Source organism: Zootermopsis nevadensis, unplaced genomic scaffold, assembly GCF_977971745.1.
Source record: "Zootermopsis nevadensis isolate Lab colony 2312 unplaced genomic scaffold, Znev_1.0 Znev_ptg000057l, whole genome shotgun sequence".
Classification (NCBI taxonomy): domain Eukaryota; kingdom Metazoa; phylum Arthropoda; class Insecta; order Blattodea; family Termopsidae; genus Zootermopsis; species Zootermopsis nevadensis.
In genome coordinates this window covers 1,272,314-1,297,433 of record NW_028259188.1, presented here as the reverse complement: position 1 = coordinate 1,297,433, position 25,120 = coordinate 1,272,314, and the positions used below count along the sequence as shown (strand labels likewise).

At 39.2% G+C, this 25,120-nt stretch overlaps 1 protein-coding gene across 3 annotated transcripts in view; it reads left to right on the top strand.

Moving 5' to 3' along the window:
- LOC110833933 (pancreatic triacylglycerol lipase-like) overlaps positions 1-25,120 on the top strand; it is a 125,224-nt gene that overhangs the window by 63,661 nt on the left and 36,443 nt on the right. For 2 of the 3 annotated variants that reach the window (XM_022072546.2, XM_087361397.1), the window contains exons 2-3: positions 3,872-3,967; positions 19,797-19,962. In XM_022072546.2, the coding sequence (XP_021928238.2) occupies positions 19,821-19,962 (142 nt within the window). In that variant the 5' untranslated portion in view covers positions 3,872-3,967; positions 19,797-19,820. The remainder of the gene's footprint in view (positions 1-3,871; positions 3,968-19,796; positions 19,963-25,120) is intronic. The other variant, XM_087361396.1, reaches the window with a different exon arrangement.

Below are 25,120 nucleotides of genomic sequence, written 5' to 3'. Positions count from 1 at the left end.
AGCTGATGTGTCCCGTTCAATTGCAAACCCTCCTTCCTGTCTTGGACTTTCCTTATGGCATATTCTAGCGCAAAGTTAAAGAGCAAGGGAGACAAAGCATCTCCTTGTTTTAGACCATTCTTGATGAAGAATGTCTCAGATACATATTTACCTACTCGAATTTTGCTACAGGTTTCATTTAAGCTCATTTTTGTTAGACTCACTAGCTTCTTTGGTGTACCAAATTCAATTAGAAATGGTCGATCGCTGTCACCACGGCATGGCGCGTCCTCAGGTTGCGGATGGAGGAACAGCCTCTAGTTACGGAGATTAACTGCGAATGTATTGAATAAGCAGTCGCGGACAGATGATAGGGGATCGTCCTCTAGTTTGGGGGTTGGGCGTGAGGTTAATAACTTTTCGCCGTAAAAATACTCTATTACGAAAAATTGTACCAAAATCTTAGAAAGAATAATCTTGCATTTAAATGTCGAATTGCAATCAAAATCCTTAGCCTAGTAACAGATTTGTGAGCGGTCACAAGTTTTAATTACACTAAAGGTTTAAACAGTTTTCCATTCTATTTCCTTTTCAAAGCAATTTTAGAACATACCTTATTCTTTCCATTAATTTATTTGTTTTCTTGCAGTTTGTACGTGTCTAAGCATTATCGAAAATAATCCGACATGGACCTTGCAAATCGTATGCCAGAAAAATTCTTATAATTGACAAGAGTTTATATAAACTCCATGGGGCAGAATAATTCTTAGTTAATTAACAATCATTCAGCTCAATGTTTCAGCCTTTATCAAACCGGAAGATTCATTGCGTTTCTCACATCTGATACCAATCATGTACTCATTAATCCTACCCACAATATATTTCGTTAAGGTCCATTTTAATAATATCCTCCTCTGTACGCTTGGTTCTACCAATTGTTTTCCTTCATATTTCACACACTCGTAGTAAATTTATAGTTTTTATGTTTTAATCCCTTTAAACCGAAGCTTGTCTAAATAATATTTAAACATTCGGTCCGTACCGCAAAGAAAACACGACACGCTATGAAGGTAATTTTTTTTAATGTTGTTTAAAGTAATAATCCTTGTTTACAGCGAGAATCAAACAAAACCCTTAAAAACAAAATTAAGATTTGACGATTATTAGGTGGTAAACATCCTGTCGCTACCATTCGGCTTTAAAGGGGTAATTTAATGCTTTTATATAGGACATGAAATATGAATGTTCTTAACTAAATGGTTTGCAGTATTCCTCTAATTTAATAAGCTTTTAAAAAGTAGCGAATATAATGGCAAAAAGACATATACCTATAACTGCTTGTTAGATCATTTAGCAAACAAAATGTTTTAAGTAATTATAGTCCGCGCAGACAAATACTGCACTTCCTGTGTAGCCACCTGTAGTCTGAGGTGTGAACTGACGTAAGTGGACAATTGAAATGTACACTGCGCATGTTCGTGTTTCCGACTCTGGCTAATGCGCAGTTATCTACTGCGCACACGAATCCATCTTGATCTGTCTCTTGCATTCGAATTATTGCGGATACGTGTACTAGAGACTTAAACGAAAGCCAGGCGTTTTGTTGGCACAATGCCCTATTTTATTATATCTGTGTAAACAATTACTTTTTTAAATTTCCTGATACACATTTATTTTGCTGACTCTCGACTATATTATATTTGTGACCGGCTAATCCGGTATAATTTGGCTCATTTCCGTGATACTTATTATTTATTTTGTATCATTTCTATCTTGTATGTCATCTTCAGTATTAATCAGCTCATTGTTTTACGAATGTCTTAGATGTTTCAAGATAACGTAGTCTATATAAAAAAATTTAAATACATAAATCCGTCAACACATAACATATATTGCATGTCTAATCTTTTCTAATAGTAAATTTACTCTTGATAAAATTGTTGTTAATGTGACAATGTATGTGATGAACGTGTGATAAAATATATATTAAAATAAAATCTATTGACCGTAAGCAAATTATATTTATTCAAATGAAAACTGGTGCACTATATAATAATATAATACAGTGTGATGTAACGCAGTGAAATACAATATAATATAATACATTGCAATAAAATAAATTAAAGTATAATATAATTTTACGAAATATAATGTCGTAGTATCGTATGTATTATACTATGTTATATGGGAATTATAATATAAATATATATGTTATACAGGTTTTATACCGTGTGTTAGAAATAAGTTTAATTCTACGTGTTGACGGCTAATTAAGCCAAAATATGGAGCAAACCACACACCTATTCACATTGACACCAGATTTTCCTGTAATAAATGTACTGTTAGTTGAAGTATGGCATATATGTTGTCTGTTGACGGCTTTACGTATTAATATTTCCTTAACATAATCACAATAAGATGCTCATTACAAACTACAGGGTGTCCCAATATATATATATATATATATATATATATATATATACATTCAATTAATGAAATAAAGACAGTTTAATAAACTGAACAAATATATACGTCAGCAAAGTACACATAGTAATTACCGAATCTTGCGTAGTTGTTCAAAATGACCACCGTTAGCTTCGTGGCGCAGTTGACAGCGGTAAGCGACTGACTCTGTTTTATAAAGCGTATACATATTTTTGGCAGACCTGTATACATAGACACCTCTGATATTTTTACGTAATGTTTATTTAACAGTTAGAGGTTCATCTGTAATTTCTTACGATATAAATTTGTTTCCTCAGAATTTTCGTAAATATTCCCAAATGGCAATGTTGCTATAAATCCCAGAAGATAGAGACGGCATGTTCTTTCCAAACAATTGTAAAGACCTATGACTCCACACAGCGTAAATCATCGTGAGATAGTCAAATCTCGCAATATTTGTAAATATTTTCACTTCCATTACTATAATTCTACGACCTTTTTGCTTCCAATAAATTTCATGTATTACTGATAGATAGAGCCACGGTGGTCTAGCGGTTAGAACGCTGGCCTTGTAATCCTGGGGTCTCGGGTTCGATTCCCGGCGGTGCCCGAATTTATAACTTGTGTTGGGCAAGGCCGTGGTCTAGGCAACACGGAGTTTTCCTCCGTGGCATCCCAACAATTACTCCATTCACACACAGAAGAAGGCAATGGCAAACCACTTCTGGATCATCTGCCAAGAACGTATATGAACAGGTCCCAGTCCGAGAAAAGGATGGAAGGATCCTGTTCATATGGACCTGTCGTCAGACAGATTACTAAATAATAATAAGATGAGGTGGTCTAGCGGTTAGAACGCTGGCCTTGTAATCCTGGGGTCTCGGGTTCGATTCCCGGCGGTGCCCGAATTTATAACTTGTGTTGGGCAAGGCCGTGGTCTAGGCAACACGGAGTTTCCCTCCGTGGCATCCCAACAATTACTCCAGTCACACACAGAAGAAGGCAATGGCAAACCACTTCTGGATCATCTGCCAAGAACGTATATGAACAGGTCCCAGTCCGAGAAAAGGATGGAAGGATCCTGTTCATATGGACCTGTCGTCACACAGAACACTAAATAAATAAAAATTACTGATAGATGTCACTGTAGTTATCATTTACAACTTACTTTAGTAATAGTAATATTTTCGTACATTCGCTGTAACATTTATCTGGTGAATGATCTAAGATTTGACGGCTACTAAGTATAATCAATTTTTCTATGGCTACCAACCGTGTAAGTTGGCTTAATGAAGAAATCACAGAAGTTTCGAGAACCATCTCAGGATGAGGACTAGGACGAAGATGGTTCTCGAAACGTCGGTGTTTTGTCCATTAAGCTACCTTATACAGCTGATACTTAAAACATTAGAGAAACCACAATTAACTTTTCTGCTGTGTTCTACAGGTTTCTGCATATTTACTGTCGAAATGATTTGCTGCGTCATTGGACATTTCGTCTCCTGACAAGAAAAAGAACAAGGAATGAGATGAAGTGGCTTCTGTAAGTGTAAGAATTAAATATGTCTAATTCCGTGTGTCCTATCTCATCTTCCTGCGAGATTCAAGCTTAATTGTATTATCGGCCAAAGCCCTTTCATATGTGAAGACAGTATTTATTAAGATTTCTATCTTCTGGGTTGTTACGCTGTGTAGTCTGGTCGATGTTAACAAACGTTTCGGAGGTCATACTGCCTCCATCATCAGGACGAGATTTGAAGTTTTCACAGCGGTGAGTCTCAAGATTTCTGTCTTCTGGGTTGTTACGCTGTGTAGTCTGGTCGATGTTAACAAACGTTTCGGAGGTCATACTGCCTCCATCATCAGGACGAGATTTGAAGTTTTCACAGCGGTGAGTCTCAAGATTTCTATCTTCTGGGTTGTTACGCTGTGTAGTCTGGTCGATGTTAACAAACGTTTCGGAGGTCATACTGCCTCCATCATCAGGACGAGATTTGAAGTTTTCACAGCGGTGAGTCTCAAGATTTCTGTCTTCTGGGTTGTTACGCTGTGTAGTCTGGTCGATGTTAACAAACGTTTCGGAGGTCATACTGCCTCCATCATCAGGACGAGATTTGAAGTTTTCACAGCGGTGAGTCTCAAGATTTCTGTCTTCTGGGTTGTTACGCTGTGTAGTGTGGTCGATGTTAACAAACGTTTCGGAGGTCATACTGCCTCCATCATCAGGACGAGATTTGAAGTTTTCACAGCGGTGAGTCTCAAGATTTCTATCTTCTGGGTTGTTACGCTGTGTAGTCTGGTCGATGTTAACCAACGCTTCAGAGGTCATACTGCCTCCATCATCAGGACGAGATTTGAAGTTTTCACAGCGGCGAGTATGAAGATTTCTGTCTTCTGGGTTGTCACGCTGTGTAGTCTGGTCGATGTTTACCAACGCTTCAGAGGTCATACTGCCTCCTTCATCAGGGCGATGAGTATGAAGATTTCTGTCTTCTGGGTTGTCACGCTGTGTAGTCTGGTCGATGTTTACCAACGCTTCAGAGGTCATACTGCCTCCGTTATCAGGTCGATGAATTAATCGCCCTGATGACGGATACTACACGGCGAAACAACCCAGAAGACCGCTGTGAAAACCTCAGATCATACCCAGTATTTACTACGTTGCCGGTCTGATGAGTTTATTTTTATGTGAAGACCAGACACCACAACTAAGCTTTAAGGGCCTTATCCGTCACCACCGAGGACACACGGGAGCCATTGTGACCTGATAGTAATTATGTTCCGCATTATCTCCCCCCCTGTTATTCAAATATAAAAGAAATTGCAAAATGTAAGAGACTGAAATTATCATCTCTATGGGGCAGAGTCCTTGGTTGCTTCGCACAGACCGTGATGTTTATTAATGTCTTCATATGAATCCACCATTGCTGTCTATCCAGAGCCATTCTAATCCATTCCACAAACTTATAGGCTGTTTTATTAAGAATCGTTGTAGTAGTGTTCTCCTCACATCGACATTTAGGTCTCCCAAGTGGTCCTCTTCCTTCGGGGTCTTCGTTTCTCATCTATTCCACTACCTCCCACGTTTCATCCTTCTTGATTTTATCACGGGAGTGGTTTTTAGTGAAAAATACAAATTGTTAAGTTATTGTCAATATGGTCTGGACGACCGGGATTCGATCCGCGACAGGGGCAGAGGATTTCTCCCTCTAGCCTCTGGGGCCCACCCAGCCTCCTCTACAATGGGTACCGGGGTCCTTTCCCGGGGGTAAAGCCGGCCGGGGCGTGATGCTGACCACTCACCCCCATCTAGTGCCGAGGTCAAGAATGAGTAGGAGCTATACCATCTCTCCCCATAAACGCCTACATGGCGTACAGTGGGACAGCTTTACTTTACTTAGTAAGTTGGTGTCCCCTGCTTTCTGATAACATTTATCTCGGGTCTGTGTATTTTCCTCAGTACCCTATTTCCAAAATCACCAATTTTCCCTTGATGTAAGATGTCATATTTGACGTCCATACAAAACAATAGGCAGCACTATAGTTTAATCTCTACGTCTTAGGCAAAAGTTTCTAAACCAAAATAGCAGCAAACTTTTTATCTGTTTTCAGTTTCATCTTGAATATAGGCCTCCTTATGTTTGTTTGTTAGTTCCCAAATATTTGTCTTTTATTACGTCTTCAAAATATTTAGTAACTATATTTGATTTTGTCGTCCATTACCAAACGTCGTGATCACGAGTCATCCAACGGTATAGAGCAGTGGTATTCAACCTGGGGTATGCGTACCCCCGGGGGTACGCGAAGAAATCTTAGGGGGTACGTGAAATTTAAAAATAATATATTTTATGATAAACACTGAATAAGTATACGAATCGTTGCCAGATTGCATGCTTAGAGGCCACTGAACAAATTCTGCCCCGTCACCGTGCGCTGAGTGTCCCGAGCTGTCGTCCGTCACTCGCGTGGGCCCCCCCCCCCCCCCACGGTTCATGACGCAGCGTCGTACGATTTTTATGTGACTCCGAAACATGCAGTCCGTCGACGTAAGCTTCTGTCCCGATGTAAAACGAGGCGCCGCTGTCAAGTTTGGAGGCTGTCTAGCCCTTTTTTGTTCGCGTACCCCCAAAGTTGTTGGTGTATAATTCAAGTTATATATATTATATAATTACATCTAAAATAAATTATATAAATTACATTACTGATTATTCAGTGTTTATCGTAAAATAATATTTTTTTAAATTTCACGTACCCCCTAAGATATCTTCGCGTACCCCCAGATATAATTTCTCTTCAATTTTGTACCCCCAAAGTTGTTGGTGTATAATTCAAGTTATACATAGTATATAATATACATCTAAAATAAATTAAATAAATTACATTACTGATTATTCAGTGTTTATCGTAAAATAATATTTTTTTTTTAAAATTTCACGTATCCCCTAAGATGTCTTCGCGTACCCCAGGTTGAATACCACTGGTCTAGCCCACTTGGGATCGACTTAAGCCTAGGCCAGCTAATGCAGTCGCGGTCCTTCAGGATTTGTGCGATAATGAGCCTAAAACGATTTTTATATTCGTGATATCAGAGGATTTCACTTAAGTCCGTACAAATTTTGTCTTTTAGCACAAACGAGGGGGGTTAAATTGTATAAATAATAAATAATATTTTATTTCCAGCGTACAGTACCGATTAAAAACTTGTACTTTTTTGGGTAAGGGGGAGGGGTCGTTAGTCCCGTAAACATGGACGCAGATCTCGCCTGTACTTGGAACTGATAATCCGGACCAAATCTTCACGCGTGATTTATTTTGTTACGTTGTTAACTACTGACGTAAAACGTCCAGTGAGTTACAGTAAGATCATAAATTTACGATGACCGTGGGAGAAAGTTGTTATGGCCTCTTAACCAGGAATTAGCTTCAGGGGCTTAAAAAGATGATTAATTTAGGTTCTCAGCCAACGAACCGCGTGCCCCCACGAACATTAACGAGTCGTGTTATGAAATGCGTCATTCTGTTGGATGCTAGTGGGACTGTTTATTGTATCCTTCCGCGATAAAATTTGTGTGATGCAAGTTGCATCAGTACTCAAGGCGCGGTGTCGAACATTGGCAAAGCGACATGATATTGCAGGACTGTATGATCTTTGAAAGATTGCCAATGAATTAGGAGACGATCCTTGGCACAAAACAGTAAGAATAACTAATACAGTAAAACCTCTCTAACTTGGACACCAGCGGTTCCACGATAATGTGTCCAACTTACAGGGGTGTCCAGGATAGAGGGAAAGGGGGAAAATCATCCTTTCAAATTGTCGTGTAATAACAATGTGGTAATTGTAAAGTATTATGGAGCCCTTCATAAAAAGGAAATTATTGATAAGAAAAATCAAAAGGGTAAATTAAATTTTTACAAATTTTGTTTTCACTAAATTAAACTTGCATGGATAAGCTCAAAGGGAAGGACACCGATACTTTTACGTTTACCGACAATGCAATCAATCGATTTACTTACATAATCTTCTAACTACTGTAGGCTTGCTTGAATTAAGAATAATTTAATTATTAATTATAATAATCTTTTGAAACCCACTCTCGTGGTTGCACATTACACCCCAGCCTCAATGAAATTTTAAATGTTCAGAACGTATTCTTTTTAATTGTACTTAAGGCATTAGCTCAACATATGATGTCACTTATTTCTTGTAAAAACGTCCGTCACAAGACACTGCTTTTTTGTTTTTATCTTTGAATTTGTCCATCCTCTTTCTAATTTTCGCCGCAATCAGAATAAAGTTTCAACCATTCCTTGTTGGTTATGAGCGAAAGCATACCATTCCAATTTCTGTTAACACTGTTTAACTCAGTTGCAAGCTCAGTACTGACAAAGTTAAAATTGTACCAGTAATACGTACTGTAGTCCAGTGAAGGGTTCAACAAAATAATTCCATTGATGTGTTCAGAGTCTCACACCTTCAAACATAAGGTAATCCTCAGGTAGAAGGCATTCATAAGTCATAAATTCAAAGCAACAAAATACTAACTGTAAATGTTTCCCATAAAAGCATTGAAGCTAAGTGCATGAACCTGTCCAACTTACAACACAAGGGGTGTTCAAGTTCCAGGATAAAGGGGTGTCCAAGATATAGAGTATTGTGGCAATGTAAAATTATAGGATATTCGCCGGTTCCAATTAAAAGTGTCCAATATAGAGGGGTGTCCAGGATATAGGGGTGTCCAACTAGAGAGGTTTTACTGTACATAAAATACTGACGTGTCTCTGGGAGCTGTTGGAAAATGCCTTTCTTTTATTCTTTCTTATGGTTGTCTCCTACTACAGTAAGATTTGCTTACGCTAACGTGTTTTTTTTTTGTGGCGGAACCTAGGGTCTGTTCCTGCTGATGAAAGGTTATCCCGTCAGACAATTTGTCCTTTGTGCAAAGGATTTTGGTTGGATGATTCTCTGGGATTTGAGCCCAGAGGGGGCAGGATCGCTTCGGTTGAAGATCTCCGTGATTTGGGTAGTGGGCCGTGCCCTCTTGAATTATACCCTGGCATTTGTCTTACAACAGAGGAAAGGCACGGAAAACCTCGGTCAGGGTAGCGGAGTGGTAAGACCACTCGTAGAGCCGACTTCGCCACAGCCTCGGCTGGCCCGCTGAACATCAGTCCCCTTCGGTTGCCCTTGGGCGAGACTACATCGTATCTCCATTTAAGTCTCTCTGAGACGAGTCTCCGTTATAAACATCAGTGCCTACGACCTTCATAATTTAAACAATTAACATTGCTCTGGTTCAATGCTCAGATTTGTTCCTGGGAACCCAATCTAACCCACCGAACCTAATCCAATCAAACCTAACCCAACCCAACCTAACCTAACCCAACTCAATCTAACCCAACCCAATCTAACCTAACCCAACCCAACCTAACCTAACACAACCTAACCCAACCCAATCTAACCTAACATAACCTAACACAACCAAACCTAACCCAACCCAATCTAACCCAACCCAACCTAACCTAACGTAACCTAACACAACCTAACCTAAACCAACCTAGTCTAACCCAACCCAACCCAATCTAACCTAACGTAACCTAACACAACCTAATCTAACCCAACCCAATCTAACCCAGCCCAACCCAACCTAACCTAACGTAACCTAACCCAACGTAACCCAACCAAATCTAACCCAACCAAACTGAATCTAACCTAACCTAAACTTTGTTTCAGAAGGTCAGAACTGACCATGGTCTGACATCTTCGGAAATATTATCCTAAAGAAAGTAATTAAATGTGCTTGCGGGTATTCCCAGGACAGGCGTTTTTTTCCTGTCAGATTTCGGAATGAGCCTTCCGGTGCTTAAGATTTTTTCCTTGCTTTTACGCGCGTCTTGACGTGACTGACTATTGACGTTACTTCATCTCGAGCAGTCATATGGAGTCCAGTGGGATGAGAAAATGATCATGAATAGTGACTTAGGATTTCGTAGGAAACAGTTATGCATTTTATGTAATGTACATGAAATGAACGTCCCACGTCTTAGCCACGCGGTCTGAGGCATCGTGCTTCGGACCGGCGATACGCAATGCGCGCTGGTTCGAGTCTCGGGGGAGAAGAAATTTTCTCATGAGCTTTCGACCAGTGTATGGGACCTGGGCCAACCCAGCATCGTGAGGAAATTGGGAGCTACAATCCGGTCATGAAAACTAGCAATGACTGGGGGTTCGTCGTGCTGACCACACGTCACCCTGTATCTGGTTGGATGATCGTTCACCTCTGCTTAGGCATGTGAACGTGAGGCCAGCAGTCAAGCTAGTCGGCTATGGCTCTCAGAGGGCTCTTACGCTGCGGATTATTATTATTACATGAAATGAACGTACTTCCGTTTGTCCGCACGAATCAACTCGAGAACTGCTGGACGGATTTAGATTAAATATGGTATGGACGTTACTCCATCAAGGACTATCCTAAAATCGTACTTTTTAGTTTACAGTAATTATTAATACCAACATAGCAGGCGAATATGCTTGTGAGGTGCAATTAATATTATTGTAATTTGCGATAGGCCATTACAGTGATCTATGGTTATAGATATTTTGAAAAATACTAGACTTTGTTTGCAATTATTTGTACGGTGTAAAATGGCGTAGCGGAAGCATGAAGGAAAATACTTATACTTTTTTACTTTACTTTTAATTTTGCTTTGTCATCCCGTGTTTACGAGTCGAGTAAGCCACCACAGAAATGGCATACCATCTGACGTATCGGTATTCATTTAAATTTCTTGAAGAATAAGGCAGTAAGCTCCTCTGAAATAATGTTCGAGGATATTGCGCCACGTAGTTTGGTAGATAATGACCGAAGTTTCAGAGGCGCTCCATCATCGCCCTGATGATGGAGGCAGTAAGCTCCTCTGAAACAATGTTCTAGGATATTGCGCCACGTCGTTTGGTAGATAATGACCGAAGTTTCAGAGGCGCTCCATCATCGCCCTGATGATGGAGGCAGTAAGCTCCTCTGAAATAATGTTCGAGGATATTGCGCCACGTAGTTTGGTAGATAATGACCGAAGTTTCAGAGGCGCTCCATCATCGCCCTGATGATGGAGGCAGTAAGCTCCTCTGAAACAATGTTCTAGGATATTGCGCCACGTCGTTTGGTAGATAATGACCGAAGTTTCAGAGGCGCTCCATCATCGCCCTGATGATGGAGGCAGTAAGCTCCTCTGAAACAATGTTCTAGGATATTGCGCCACGTCGTTTGGTAGATAATGACCAGTGTTTCAGAGGAGCTTACTGCCTCCATCATCAGGGCGATGATGGAGCGCCTCTGAAACTTCGGTCGTTATCTACTAAACTACGTGGCATTATCAAATTCCATGACATCTTCCGTCTGTGTGTTTATTAAAGCATAACAAATATTCTTGCCCCTGGGTTTCGGCTCCTGGATTTTAATTTGTCATTTCGGCTTTCGGCGTAGGTCATGTCCAATTTTGATAGTTGTCCAACGTTTTGGGCAGACATTGTATTCGCCATCTTCTGCGCTCTGGACTCGTGGAAGGCAGGCCTTACGATTTAGTCGGAAGGTAAGTCTCAAACCGCTGAGAGACCTTACACGTGCAACCCCGGTCCGGTTTCCTTTTATTCTTAAATTGACTCTACAACTTATTCGTTGACGAGGATGTGACTTTCTAAATGGGTCAAAAAGTTGGGTAGCTAAACCAAAACGTTCTCATATTAATCTGCTAATAAAATACGGTCACAGCCGAATGACTGTCAGTTGTTTTCTTACAAAACATTTCTTACTTTCTACGTTGTACAATCAAGGCCGTTACAACTACGTGAGTTTGAAAACGAATTCATGTGATCAGGGTCTCATGTCAGCCCTGTACAGTGCTGCGCTCTGTGATTGACATGATTAAACAAACGCTTCAAGACTCACTTCCTCCCTAATCTGCCACGTTTATTATTTATTTAGTGTTCTGTCTGAGGACAGGTCCATATGAACAGGATCCTTCCATCCTTTTCTCGGACTGGGACCTGTTCATGTACGTTCTTGGCAGATGATCCAGAAGTGGTTTGCCATTGCCTTCTTCTGTGTGTGAATGGAGTGCCACGGAGAAACCGGGGAAGCCCCCGGAGGAAAACTCCGTGTTGCCTAGACCACGGCCTTGCCCAACACAAGTTATAAATTCGGGCACCGCCGGGAATCGAACCCGAGACCCCAGGATTACAAGGCCAGCGTTCTGACCGCTAGACCACCTCATCTTATTATTATTTAGTGTTCTGTCTGACGACAGGTCCATATGAACAGGATCCTTCCATCCTTTTCTCGGACTGGGACCTGTTCATATACGTTCTTGGCAGATGATCCAGAAGTGGTTTGCCATTGCCTTCTTCTGTGTGTGAATGGAGTAATTGTTGGGATGCCACGGAGGAAAACTCCGTGTTGCCTAGACCACGGCCTTGCCCAACACAAGTTATAAACCCGAGAGCCCAGGATTACAAGGCCACCGTTCTAACCGCTAGACCACGTTACGACTTACAAATTTCAATGTAAGACTTCACGTTGAAGAAATCGAGCCACTATCGATTTATGGGAGGTTCGATTTTCGGCCATAACTTCCGGTTCGCCTTCCCAGACGTAATGTTCATAGTTACCCTTAAAATTAAAACTAATGAATTGTGTGTTACCTTCGAACTCCATAGAGCAGAGGTTCCCAAAGTGTGGGGGGCGCGAGTGGTTTTCTGGGGGGGGGGGGGTTTGTATGAAAAACTTTTTTAACGAAGTATTTAGAAACATTTTTAACATCCTTTGCTTGGTTGTGGCAGTTTAATTGTCTTACATTGCTGTATATTCATAGCTAAATTTTATGAGATGGTAAAGTTGCGTCATATTGTGATATAATAAATATATATTGTTTAAATCTTGTCCGTCTAATCACAATAAATTCTTATTAAATATTAAAATATTACAATAATTAACATTTAAAATATTAAATGATGTTCATTATCGAAATATCATTTAATATTTTAAATATTTTAAATGCTAAATTTTATGTCAAATCTGTTTGCTTGCATTTGTTCTGGAAAGGGGGTTTGAAATTTATGAAATGTTTTAAGGGGGACGCAAGGTATAAAAGTTTGGGAACCTCTGTCATAGAGCGTAACGATTTTTTCAAAGTTAATATTCGCTGCGTTATTGAATAAATTCGCCACATTTTATGGAACTGCTGGTTCATTGTCGAATTTCCACTAACTCACTACCGGTCTGTATACTGAGCCTGATGAATCCACTCGACGTTTTTACACCATATGTTAATAAAGCCAATTTTAATATTATCAAGTTCTCCCAATTAGTCTGATCCTTTTAGGGTGTTTTACTAAAATTCTGTATGTATTTAACCTATCATTTGATCGCCCAACTATTACGAGAAACGTTTAAATTATGAACGTCTTCATTACGCAAATTCTGCGGGAAATCACTGACAGTTCTGTCGAGATATCAGATCATGAGGTCTCAGATGAGTTTTACATTTCTGTTCGTACACGTCGCATCGCCAATGAGAGGCGTGCGTCGGAAATGCCTTTTCTCTTTACATATGGACATTTTTATCTGAGACCAACAACAGCGGAGGTCTCGAGAAAGTTTCCGATAAAAGCACGTGGAGAGCAAACAATTTTCATCGCGAAAGAAACTTCAGAAGCCACGTAATTAAGGAGACCTTAATCTGTAAAGGACCACGACACTTTAGAAGCGGCTATGGAAGGCAAACACGTGACGATCTGAAAAGAAAATATATTGGAATCTTGGCGCTTCGGAAACGTCGGATCCTACTCAAAAAATTTTAAAATTAAATTATTCGGTTATTCCGTCAAATCACAATGTATTTAAAATATGATAATTAAAATAATTAAAATATAATTCTGTGTTCCATATCGAATAATCGATTTACAATTGGAACAGTTACAACATGTTTCGGTTTTATTAAACCATCATCAGGTGTAAAATTATATTAAATTTAAAACTCAATTACAATTTTTTACAATTACTGAATAAACCTTGATCGGATACGGTAATACTTCTGGATCACCTCCAGAGACAACTGTGTTGTCTACTATTTCATCTCTGACCGATATAAACATCAAAAGCATCACTTCAAACAATAAAAGTTGATCCATTATATGAAAATATCTGGACACGACCTCCAAAAAAAACTACACTACGAAAAATTTTAAAAAATTGTAATTGAGTTTTAAATTTAATATAATTTTACATCTGATGATGGTTTAATAAAACCGAAACATGTTGTAACTGTTCCAATTGTAAATCGATTATTCGATATGGAACACAGAATGATATTTTAATTATCTTATTTTAAATACATTGTGATTTGACGGAATAACCAAATAATTTAATTTTAATTTAATAAATCACAATATGACGCAAATACACTATTTTATTTTTTCAAAAAATTTTAATATAAAATTGAAATAACTTCCATTATTTGTGACCCGGGGTGAGTGGATTATACTATTAAGTGATTCACAGCGATGCAGCATAATGAACAAGGCGCCTATTGGCCCTAAACTGAAAGATTAAAACAATTATTTATTTTAATCCGTCTTATCACAATATTTAAAATTTCTTATAATTAAGATAATAAAATATCATTGATGTTCCATATCGATTGATCGATTTACATCTTGGAACATTTTACACAACATGTTTCAGTTTTTATAAAACCATCATCAGGTGTAAAATATCTACGAACTTAAAACTCAAATATGATTCCATTTGGTGATGTTTTCATTGCGTTTGTTTGTTTGTCAATTGACCCACACCTATACGAAGACACTAGTACTTCTGGACATATCGGAACAATCACTCCTACATCTTTGACCGATATGTACATCCAATAAAATTTAAGAAAAAACAACATCTCCGTCCAAAAATGAAAAACAAACGCAATGAAAACATCACCAAATGGAATCATATTTGAGTTTTAAGTTCGTAGATATTTTACACCTGATGATGGTTTTATAAAAACCGAAACATGTTGTGTAAAATGTTCCAAGATGTAAATCGATCAATCGATATGGAACATCAATGATATTTTATTATCTTAATTATAAGAAATTTTAAATATTGTAATAAGACGGATTAAAATAAATAATTGTTATAATATTCACAATATGACGCAATTACACTATCTTATGAAAGATTAAAAATATAATTTTTAAAAAAATGGTGGAAAACATAACCGGCCAAAGTTTGTTTACTCAAAAACTAAAAATAAATATGATTAAATTTAAATAAGATGGCTGTCTTTTGGGTTTGGTAGAAATTTACAGGCGTTTTAGAGGTCCTTGCTGCCTCCATCACGAGGGCAATGATCGCATCTGCAAATCAGAAGACAGCCATTTGCTTTAAATTTAATCATATTTACAGACTCGTTTTGAATATTTTGCAGAATCTGTTGACAAATTCAGCTTTGTGCTTGAGATGTCAAATCGGAAGAGAGGAAAAAAAAACATCGAAAAAGAACTGATCAGGCATTGCCAACCTTAGAAAAATTTCTTATCTGCAGGTGATGAGAGTTTGAAGAATTGTAAATGTTAAGTTCAGTAATTCTTTCTCGTGTTTCTGACATGTTTAAATTGATTATTCAGCGAAAATTGGTGAAGTGTATGTAAATGTTTTTTAATCTTCTGAGAATAACTGCGTCTGCCGATAGAAGTTTTTCGAGGCTGAAACTGACAAACTCCTACCGCTGTACAATAACGGCACGGGGTACGCATTCTTTCAATAGAGAATTACAATTCTTCATCGATGGACTATTCATAAATCTTGTAGTCATTCAGTTTTAAAAAAAGAAACAGATATTTTTAGATTGAATTGAAAATTTATGTATTCTTATTACCAGTTTTTTTTAAGCATAATGCAGATTTATCAATTTCGATGCACTTGGGTCTGTAACTTTCCGAAAAATCTATGTTTAATTACAAAAATATATGAATTGTTTGTTTTTTTAAATTAAGATTACGGCTTAATCTAACTTTCTGGTCTTGATAGGCAGTCTCTGTTCGAATACGTCGTTAAATAAATAATTACTCGCCATAAGATTTACAGCTGAAAAATTAAAATTTACATAAAGTTATTTCTAGAGATGTATTTTTTAAATCGTCAAAATCACAATAATTTGAATTACCAAGAAAAGTATTGGGGCGCGACTACGAGGTGCGATCGGAAAGTTTAAAGACTGTGTCAATAGAGGGCGAACCGGATATAGTACGAGCTTCTGCCGCTAGGGGGTGCGGCCTACATTCATAGTGAATCAGTGTGCCAGCCGGCATCATCGAATTAGCATTTGTTTCTTAGTTACGGGCGTTTTGGTAGTGCATTACACCGACCCTCCTGCGATTTCGGAATGGCGTGTGCATCAAATTTTGCCAAAGACTCGCCAAAACGGCTACGGAAACCTATGAAATGCTAAAGCAAGCATTTGGGGAGTCCGCAAACTTTTGTGTGGCATTCACGTTTTAAAAATGGCCGAACCTCTGTCGATGATGACGAGCGTTCTGGACGACCATCTTCGAGCACAACGCCCGAAAATGTTACGAAGATTCGGCAGGCCATTCACGAAGATCGACGTCGTACCATAAACGACTTGTCCGACATTGTTGGGATAGGCTATGGGACCTGTCAGCTGATTCTAAAGGAAGAACTCCACATGCGACGCATCCTGTCTGAGGACCAGAAGCAGAATCGACTTCTCGTTTGTCAGGAGCTCAAAGATCTTGCAAGAACCGACCCCAACTTCCTTTCTAAGCTCCGTGTGACTTCTTCCTCTTCCCAAAGATGAAAATTCAGCTAAAGGGAAGGAGATTTGAGACGGTAGAAGAGATTCAGGCAGAATCGCAGATGGTGCTTGACAGGCTGACAAAGAAAGATTTCCAGGGATGCTTCCAGGCTTGGCAGCGGCGCTGGGATCGTTGTGTTCACTCCCAGGGGAACTACTTCGAGGGTGATGGATGAATTTAATACCTGAGATAAGTGTACGGGTTTTTATAGGCGCAGTCTTGAAACTTTCCGATCGCACCTCGTAACCTATAGTGGGACGAAAGAAAAGATATTATTTTCATAAAGAGCCTCGCGTTTTGATCCGTTGTCGCTGTCTCGAATTAATTGTTTCCTTATTTCTTAATCCTATTAATTATTTTATATGGATTAATTTATGTTCATATCTAGAGACAGATGGACGAAATCCTTTATTCCTGCCCTCTGCTGTCTTTTTTTAGAACTGCGTACGGTTGTTATAGGTTTCTGAAACTGGCAACTGCATTTAGCTGTTATTCCTAACCGATGCCAAAAGAATGGCGGAATTTTTCTCAAGGAAGTAAGTAGAAGCATTCCATTCGGACCATACACACCTCACACGCCACTGCTGTGCACACAGGAGAGAGCGAGTTAACATGTTCGGCGGATATACTAGAAGCGACCGGACATAATGCAGGACCAATTGAGGTCAAGTCGCTGAGACTCGCTGTAAGGTTGCAGTCTGCTTTATCTACCTGACCAGAAGCCACTGACAGCGGTGAAGTGTACGTTTTGATCTGTCATCGCGTGTTTTTTTTTTTTTTTGTAAAGCAGTGTAATAGTCCAGTTCAAGTGTTTCATTTCTGTGACAATGTGAAATTGTGTTAAATGTTTTGAACTGACAGCCAACGTCGATGTGTTCCGTGGATCAGGTATTATCATTGTTCAGTTTACTATTGGCTTTTCGTTCTGAAGAATTCTGACGATGGTGCAATACAGTCTGGATTATTCGGTTATTGGAGTTTGTCCATCGTCTGATTTTATAAAATTACACAATGTTTCGAGTACTGTATCTGCCCTACTCTCCAGGCGTGATTAACGGGAAGGACACTCACTCTGAGGGGTTAGTTAGTTCGCAACCACTGGACAATATACGTCAGAACAAAAAGTTTATACGCACCTGAGATCATGTTATATCAACGGTAGATAATAATATTAACAATAAAAATTATAAGGCACATGAGTCCTCAAAAGAGTGAACAAATTACAAATATTTCCCAGCACGTTTTGACAACCAGGATCCTCTTTGAAGGTGTTCGTAACAATGAATACATATAACGAAAGATACTCTACCGAAAAGTATCTTACGTCTGAAATGTCTCTGTAACGAGATATTAGATCCCATATCTTGTCACAAGCATATATAAATTTGTTAACACTTTCTTCTGTCTTGTGGGTTTTAACGCCATGTTGACAACATTTCAGAACAAAGCAAAACTACCACAAGTTATCTCGAGAGCTACTTTCTTAGGTGTTTCTCCTTCTGACCAATAGCGTCAAGGTTGCGCGAGCAGGCGTTTTACTGACGACAGAAAACAACATGGCATCAGGCGATCACAGATCACATAACCTCCTTCTTTCTGTCAATTGCTTTGTTAACACCTGTTTCTGGTGGCGGTGATAGCCATTGTTGGCTGGTGAAACACATTGTGAAAGAGGTCGAAGGCTCACAGATAAGGAAACGTTTCCTACCACACTCGTAAATAAATCCTCTTCCGTGCCGGCCATTTTCCCCGCCCGTCTTTTGTTTGGCTACCAACATAATCTGTCTGTGCTTTACTGCCTCAGTCTTCATAAAGTTAGCACTTGCGAGTTCTTGTCGCGGGTGGGGGGGGGGGGGGGGTTAAGAGCGCTACGCGCGCACCACCACGCTTTTTCTACCCGGCCGTTCCGTGCAGTTACCAGGCCGTGCCGAGTGCAACTATCCACAGCTCCAGGGAGCTCAGCTATTGCAAGTAATCTGTTTCCTAATGTATGTACGAGGTGCGATCGGAAAGTTTCAAGACTGCGCGTATAAAAAAAAACCCGTACACTTATCTCAGGTATTAAATTTATCCATCACCCTCGAAGTAGTTCCCCTGGGAGTGAACACAACGATCCCAGCGCCGCTGCCAAGCCTGGAAGCATCCCTGGAAATCTTTCTTTGTCAGCCTGTCAAGCACCATCTGCGATTCTGCCTGAATCTCTTCTATCGTCTCAAATCTCCTTCCCTTTAGCTGAATTTTCATCTTTGGGAAGAGGAAGAAGTCACACGGAGCTTAGAAAGGAAGTTGGGGTCGGTTCTTGCAAGATCTTTGAGCTCCTCACAAACGAGAAGTCGATTCTGCTTCTGGTCCTCAGACAGGATGCGTCGCATGTGGAGTTCTTCCTTTAGAATCAGCTGACAGGTCCCATAGCCTATCCCAACAATGTCGCACAAGTCGTTGATGGTACGACGTCGATCTTCGTAACATTTTCGGGCGTTGTGCTCGAAGATGGTCGTCCAGAACGCTCGTCATCATCGACAGAGGTTCGGCCATTTTTAAAACGTGAATGCCACACAAAAGTTTGTGCACGACCCATTGCTGACTTCCCAAATGCTTGCTTTAGCATTTCATAGGTTTCCGTAGCCGTTTTGGCGAGTCTTTGGCAAGAGATTCAGGCAGAATCGCAGATGGTGCTTGACAGGCTGACAAAGAAAGATTTCCAGGGATGCTTCCAGGCTTGGCAGCGGCGCTGGGATCGTTGTGTTCACTCCCAGGGGAACTACTTCGAGGGTGATGGATGAATTTAATACCTGAGATAAGTGTACGGGTTTTTATACGCGCAGTCTTGAAACTTTCCGATCGCACCTCGTACCTTTTAAAGTCCACACAGCGTCACAAGCCAGAATACCATTATCATCATAGCCGTGAGAACCTCATGTTTATACGTTTCTAAAATGTAATTAATAATTTAAAAATAGTTAGCAGACTTCCATATTGAAAAAATATTGTTCTGTTCCTGCAGATATCGACACTGACCAGCTGACAGATGGCGGTGGCAACAGGCACTGGGTGCCGAACCTGGCTAGCGGTGGTGCTCGTATCAGCCACGGTCCGCTTGGGCACCACCGGACTTCTAGGGGACTGGGGGCGTTCCGATCGCCTGCAAGTGAACATCCCGTGGCTCCCTTGTAAGTAACCAGCTTAAAAACTGAGGAGAGGCGAACAAGCTTTCGTGAAACTCGTGGCATTTTTTTTCTCAGAAGTTGGCATTGGTAATTTCAAGGGACCGTGTAATAAACAGAAGAGGTGATATAAGCGAGTTTTTAATGACGATGAATTATCTGTGCCAGAACCCGAAAGTGGACATTATATTGAACCAGTTTAGTCATCTCCCGTTCTTACATTCAATTTCCTTCCTGATCCTTGTCTTCATGTTATCTTCTCTGTCTTTCTACTCGACGCCTATGAATTGCCTCGCCTATCCGAGCTACGTTTCCAGCCCATCAAAAATTCGCATAGCCACCAGATGGAGACCACGGCAATCCGACTAGAAAATCCTATATATTGAATAACACAGGAATGTAAATAATTAGTGCTCACATGTAGAAAAAGTTGATGAGAAGTTGGAAGTTATGGAAGATGTTTTGGTTATACAAGACGGAAGAGTATCTGATGAGAAGGTGATTGGTGAACTTGAAAGTGGAAACAAGCGGCCGTGGCCTAATTATGTACGATCTTGGCAATAAGCTGGAGGGACTGAAGAAATTCACGAAAAACGTTGTTAGGTTAGCCTGTATTGGGACCAGATTTGAACCCCGGACATCTCAGAAACGAAGCGAGATTACATGAGTCGGATATTTTTTAGTGTTCTTTCTGTCTTTAACAATTCAGTTTCTTGGAAAGAAAGTGAGGTTATGTGCACCTACGACATTAGAGCAAACGACACAGTACAATCAGATATACAGATACTTTGCCCGTCACAGTTGAATCAAGGTCACTCTTACTACGATGTCCCTGCTCAAAACCAGTGTCGTTGCAAATACGGTATACACGTATTTATGAGCTGGAGTGTTCGTCCTTGAACTTCGCATCGAAATCGTTCGCTGATTTTCATGATACATTTAATAACGCGTAACCTAACAAGACAACACAGGAAGTGTTCTTCCAGCGACAAAACAGCTGAAGTACGGCCGGCCGTACCGATTTCAAATAGTGTCCCAACTGTAACAGCGAGAAACGCTTTCAGAAATTCAATGTGGCAGTGGTTTCGTCGTTTTGTGCGTAATGGGGTTCGTATTAGGGTTTATACAAAAACCGACTTTTGAAGAAAAAAAAATGTTTTCGAATTCCAGTATTTCCAAAAACCGGTTTTCGAATTTTTACAAAAATATAAGTAAAACAGTAAAAATATTTATACTCATTTTAAAAAATTTCAATTTATTTAATATTTATGGAACTACAAAAATATAACAAAATAAAATATACTACATACAAATCCAAATAAAAATAAAATAACTAAAATCCGTACAAAATATAAATTATAAATTTTTATTTCATTTAGTATTTTTCTTCAGGAAATATGATTTCAAAAAACATAAAATGTCCACTGAACGATTACTTAACCTTGTTCTTATTCTAGATACAAAATTGCCTGGCTACTGAACTTGGTGTTATCGTTTTCAGGGCATCAAATAATAAATCCAAATTCTTTGTTCTTTTGTTGGTTGCCACAAATACTGAAAATTCGGCCTTCAGTGTCTTCGGATTTGAAATTATTTCTTCAGGTTCCTGAAGAAACCTATGAATTGATTTTTCCATGGCTTCTTTTAGAGCATTGCCCTGATTAATAGCTTCTCCGTCTCCGATATATTCATCATCGGAATCTGTTTCCATAAAGAATTTGGATATATTCTAGACAATATTTTTCCAGATAACTTAGTAATATCGAATTTCGAAGCTAGTGCAAATACACTAGATTTCTTTGTTGAAATGTTTTGTGGATTTAGCAAATATAGCAAAAGGTTTACGAATCCAACTTGTCTTCTTTCTTGAATTCGTACTTCTAAAGCATTTAATAATTTGGAACTAATTTCAGTCTTTAAATTTTTTTAGTTCATTTAACAGAAATTTTTACATATTAATTCTAGTATATAAAACCGGTTTTTTAAATTTTAAAAACTGTTTTTGAATTTTCCAAATTTATCAAAAAACCCGGTTTTTAAACCCGGTTTTTGAAAACCGACAAACCCTAGTTCGTATGTAGTTTGAATAGCGTTTAAATAGAACATTCTGTATACAACTATACACATGAAAAGACAAATATTCCGCAAACGTATGAGTAGGCCTTGTAAAGTATATTTGATATGACACACATATTTATAGGTTAAAACATAATTAATGAGTGAGATACGAATTAATATCGATTTTTTATTCCCTAAAGAGTCATATCTGACATTTATTACAGGTAATTAATAATAAACTATTCTTACAGTCAATAAACTTACTCGACTTCGAACTAAACATAGGCGGGGTCTTGTGAACATGAGGGAGAGTTTCATAAATGGATAATCTCTTTTTAACTTCAAATCGTATTTTTTTTTGTAAATAAGTATTACGAAGTTTTCTGTTGACGTATGTAAATGAATATGTGTTTAAAGCAAACAATTGAGATGGCTTAGTGCAAACACACTCAGCACTAAGTGCACATATTATAGAAATCGAGATGATCTTCACATTAGTTGTCTAATTGCACAGTAACTTGTGGAATATGGCAGTTGTCCTGTACATCGCTAAAGTCGTCATGATCCGAGGGCCTTGGGCGAGATTGATTAGCGAGGCCTCATAAGATTAAAAAAAATATATGTAGGGCATTTTTAGTGATTTAAATTATTATTATTATTAGCCACGGTGGTCTAGCGGTTAGAACGCTGGCCTTGTAATCCTGGGGTCTCGGGTTCGATTCCCGGCGGTGCCCGAATTTATAACTTGTGTTGGGCGAGGCCGTGGTCTAGGCAACACGGAGTTTTCCTCCGTTGCATCCCAACAATTACTCCATTCACACACAGAAGAAGGCAATGGCAAACCACTTCTGGATCATCTGCCAAGAACGTATATGAACAGGTCCCAGTCCGAGAAAAGGATGGAAGGATCCTGTTCATATGGACCTGTCGTCAGACAGAACACTAAATAAATAATAAGATGAGGTGGTCTAGCGGTTAGAACGCTGGCCTTGTAATCCTGGGGGTCTCGGGTTCGATTCCCGGCGGTGCCCGAATTTATAACTTGTGTTGGGCAAGGCCGTGGTCTAGGCAACACGGAGTTTTCCTCCGTGGCATCCCAACAATTACTCCATTCACACACAGAAGAAGGCAGTGGCAAACCACTTCTGGATCATCTGCCAAGAACGTATACGAACAGGTCCCAGTCCGAGAAAAGGATGGAAGGATCCTGTTCATATGGACCTGTCGTCAGACAGAACACTAAATAAATAATAAGATGAGGTGGTCTAGCGGTTAGAACGCTGGCCTTGTAATCCTGGGCTCTCGGGTTCGATTCCCGGCGGTGCCCGAATTTATAACTTGTGTTGGGCAAGGCCGTGGTCTAGGCAACACGGAGTTTTCCTCCGTGGCATCCCAACAATTACTCCATTCACACACACAGAAGAAGGCAATGGCAAACCACTTCTGGATCATCTGCCAAGAACGTATATGAACAGGTCCCAGTCCGAGAAAAGGATGGAAGGATCCTGTTCATATGGACCTGTCGTCACATAGAACACTAAATAAATAAATAAATTATTATAATTTCAACGACTTGAAAACTACTTCTCTAGAACTGCCAATACATGGAAGTTTTTCTTTTTTATAGATCGAAATTATAACTAGGGTAATTACTGCATTAACGACATATTCCAATATACATTGGTTACCAAGTCCAGAAAGTTAGGTTAGGTCTTAATCGTAATTGTAATTTCCAAAACATACAAGTACAGGTGTGAAGAACGCGAGACCTTGGGTTGTTGTCCACCCCTCCCCCACCCCCTGGGCTTCACCCCCACCGTTTGACAATCGCTATTTCATGACAACCGTAAAATTAACTTTTATAGGGCTAATATGCCTACGCGTCAGCACGTTTCAGCTCCAGACTAGCTGAGCGGATTTTCACGACACTTAATATGAATGTTACGTAATTCGAGACTTCCCTAACCTTTTTAATTTCCTACAGTTGGTAATAACAATATGGCGGACGCACGGACTTTTGACGTGAGAGTGACACTTGTCTTTCCTGTGTGACTATAGATAATTAAATAAATTGTAGTTTTTGTAGTGTTGACTTTGGCTCTCGGTTTCACAAAGACCACTCATAAACCACTGAAGTTAATCATGTGAAATTTTATTACAGATATATCATAAACGTTCGTAGAAGTTTCATACGAAGTTGTTTTTGTAACTCAACACTTAAGAGGGCTTGCCATATCTCAGGTAAAATATCGCTGGTTTCTCACCGTGGAGGTCCTGGTTCGACTCCCAGTGCTGTCCATTTTGGATTTCTGGAGGGCAAAGTGGCACTGAGACATACAAAGTCCCACCCCATCGTAAGAATACAAAAGTTTATCGATCACAAACATGGCGAATGCGCGAATCTTTGAGGTTATACTCGACAGATTTACCGTAGACAGTCTGTAATAGTCCAGAACATAATTAAATGCACCTTACTAAGTTCTTTAATATACAGGTCTTCCAAATAGACGTATGTACACATTCTGAGAGTGAAATAAAGACATTTTAATAAAGTAATCATTAAATACGTTAGCATTAATATTTAGTGACTAGGTTATCATCGTAAACACAACAGGCGGAGATCAATAACATGCTTATTGTACCGTATTATAACGTCTTTTTGAAATACTCTGTATTAGTAATCGAATGCAATAATAGAACAATATGGCCAGAGTGGAATTATTGACATACATTGTATTTTCTGGGAGTAGTGGACATGTGTAATTATTTCACCAGGACATAACTGACATTTTTAATTTTTTTTTTTTGGTTCAATTGTCCCATTAGTCTCCACAGAATATTAACTACGCACTTGAAACTTGCAGAAAATCATGTTTGAATTACACAAAATAAGTAATATTTTGAAATCCCTGCATAAATATGAAAATTATGGCTCTTCGATGAAAATGCCTAATTCGATCAAAAATAACCTTGGATTATAAATCGGTCACAGAGCAGGTTTCCAAATTCAACTATTTACGTTGCAACGTTACGTACTACTACGACGAAGATTTAAATAATAAAAAAATAAATTTCAAAGCATATGTGAGGTAATCTCAAGAAAGTT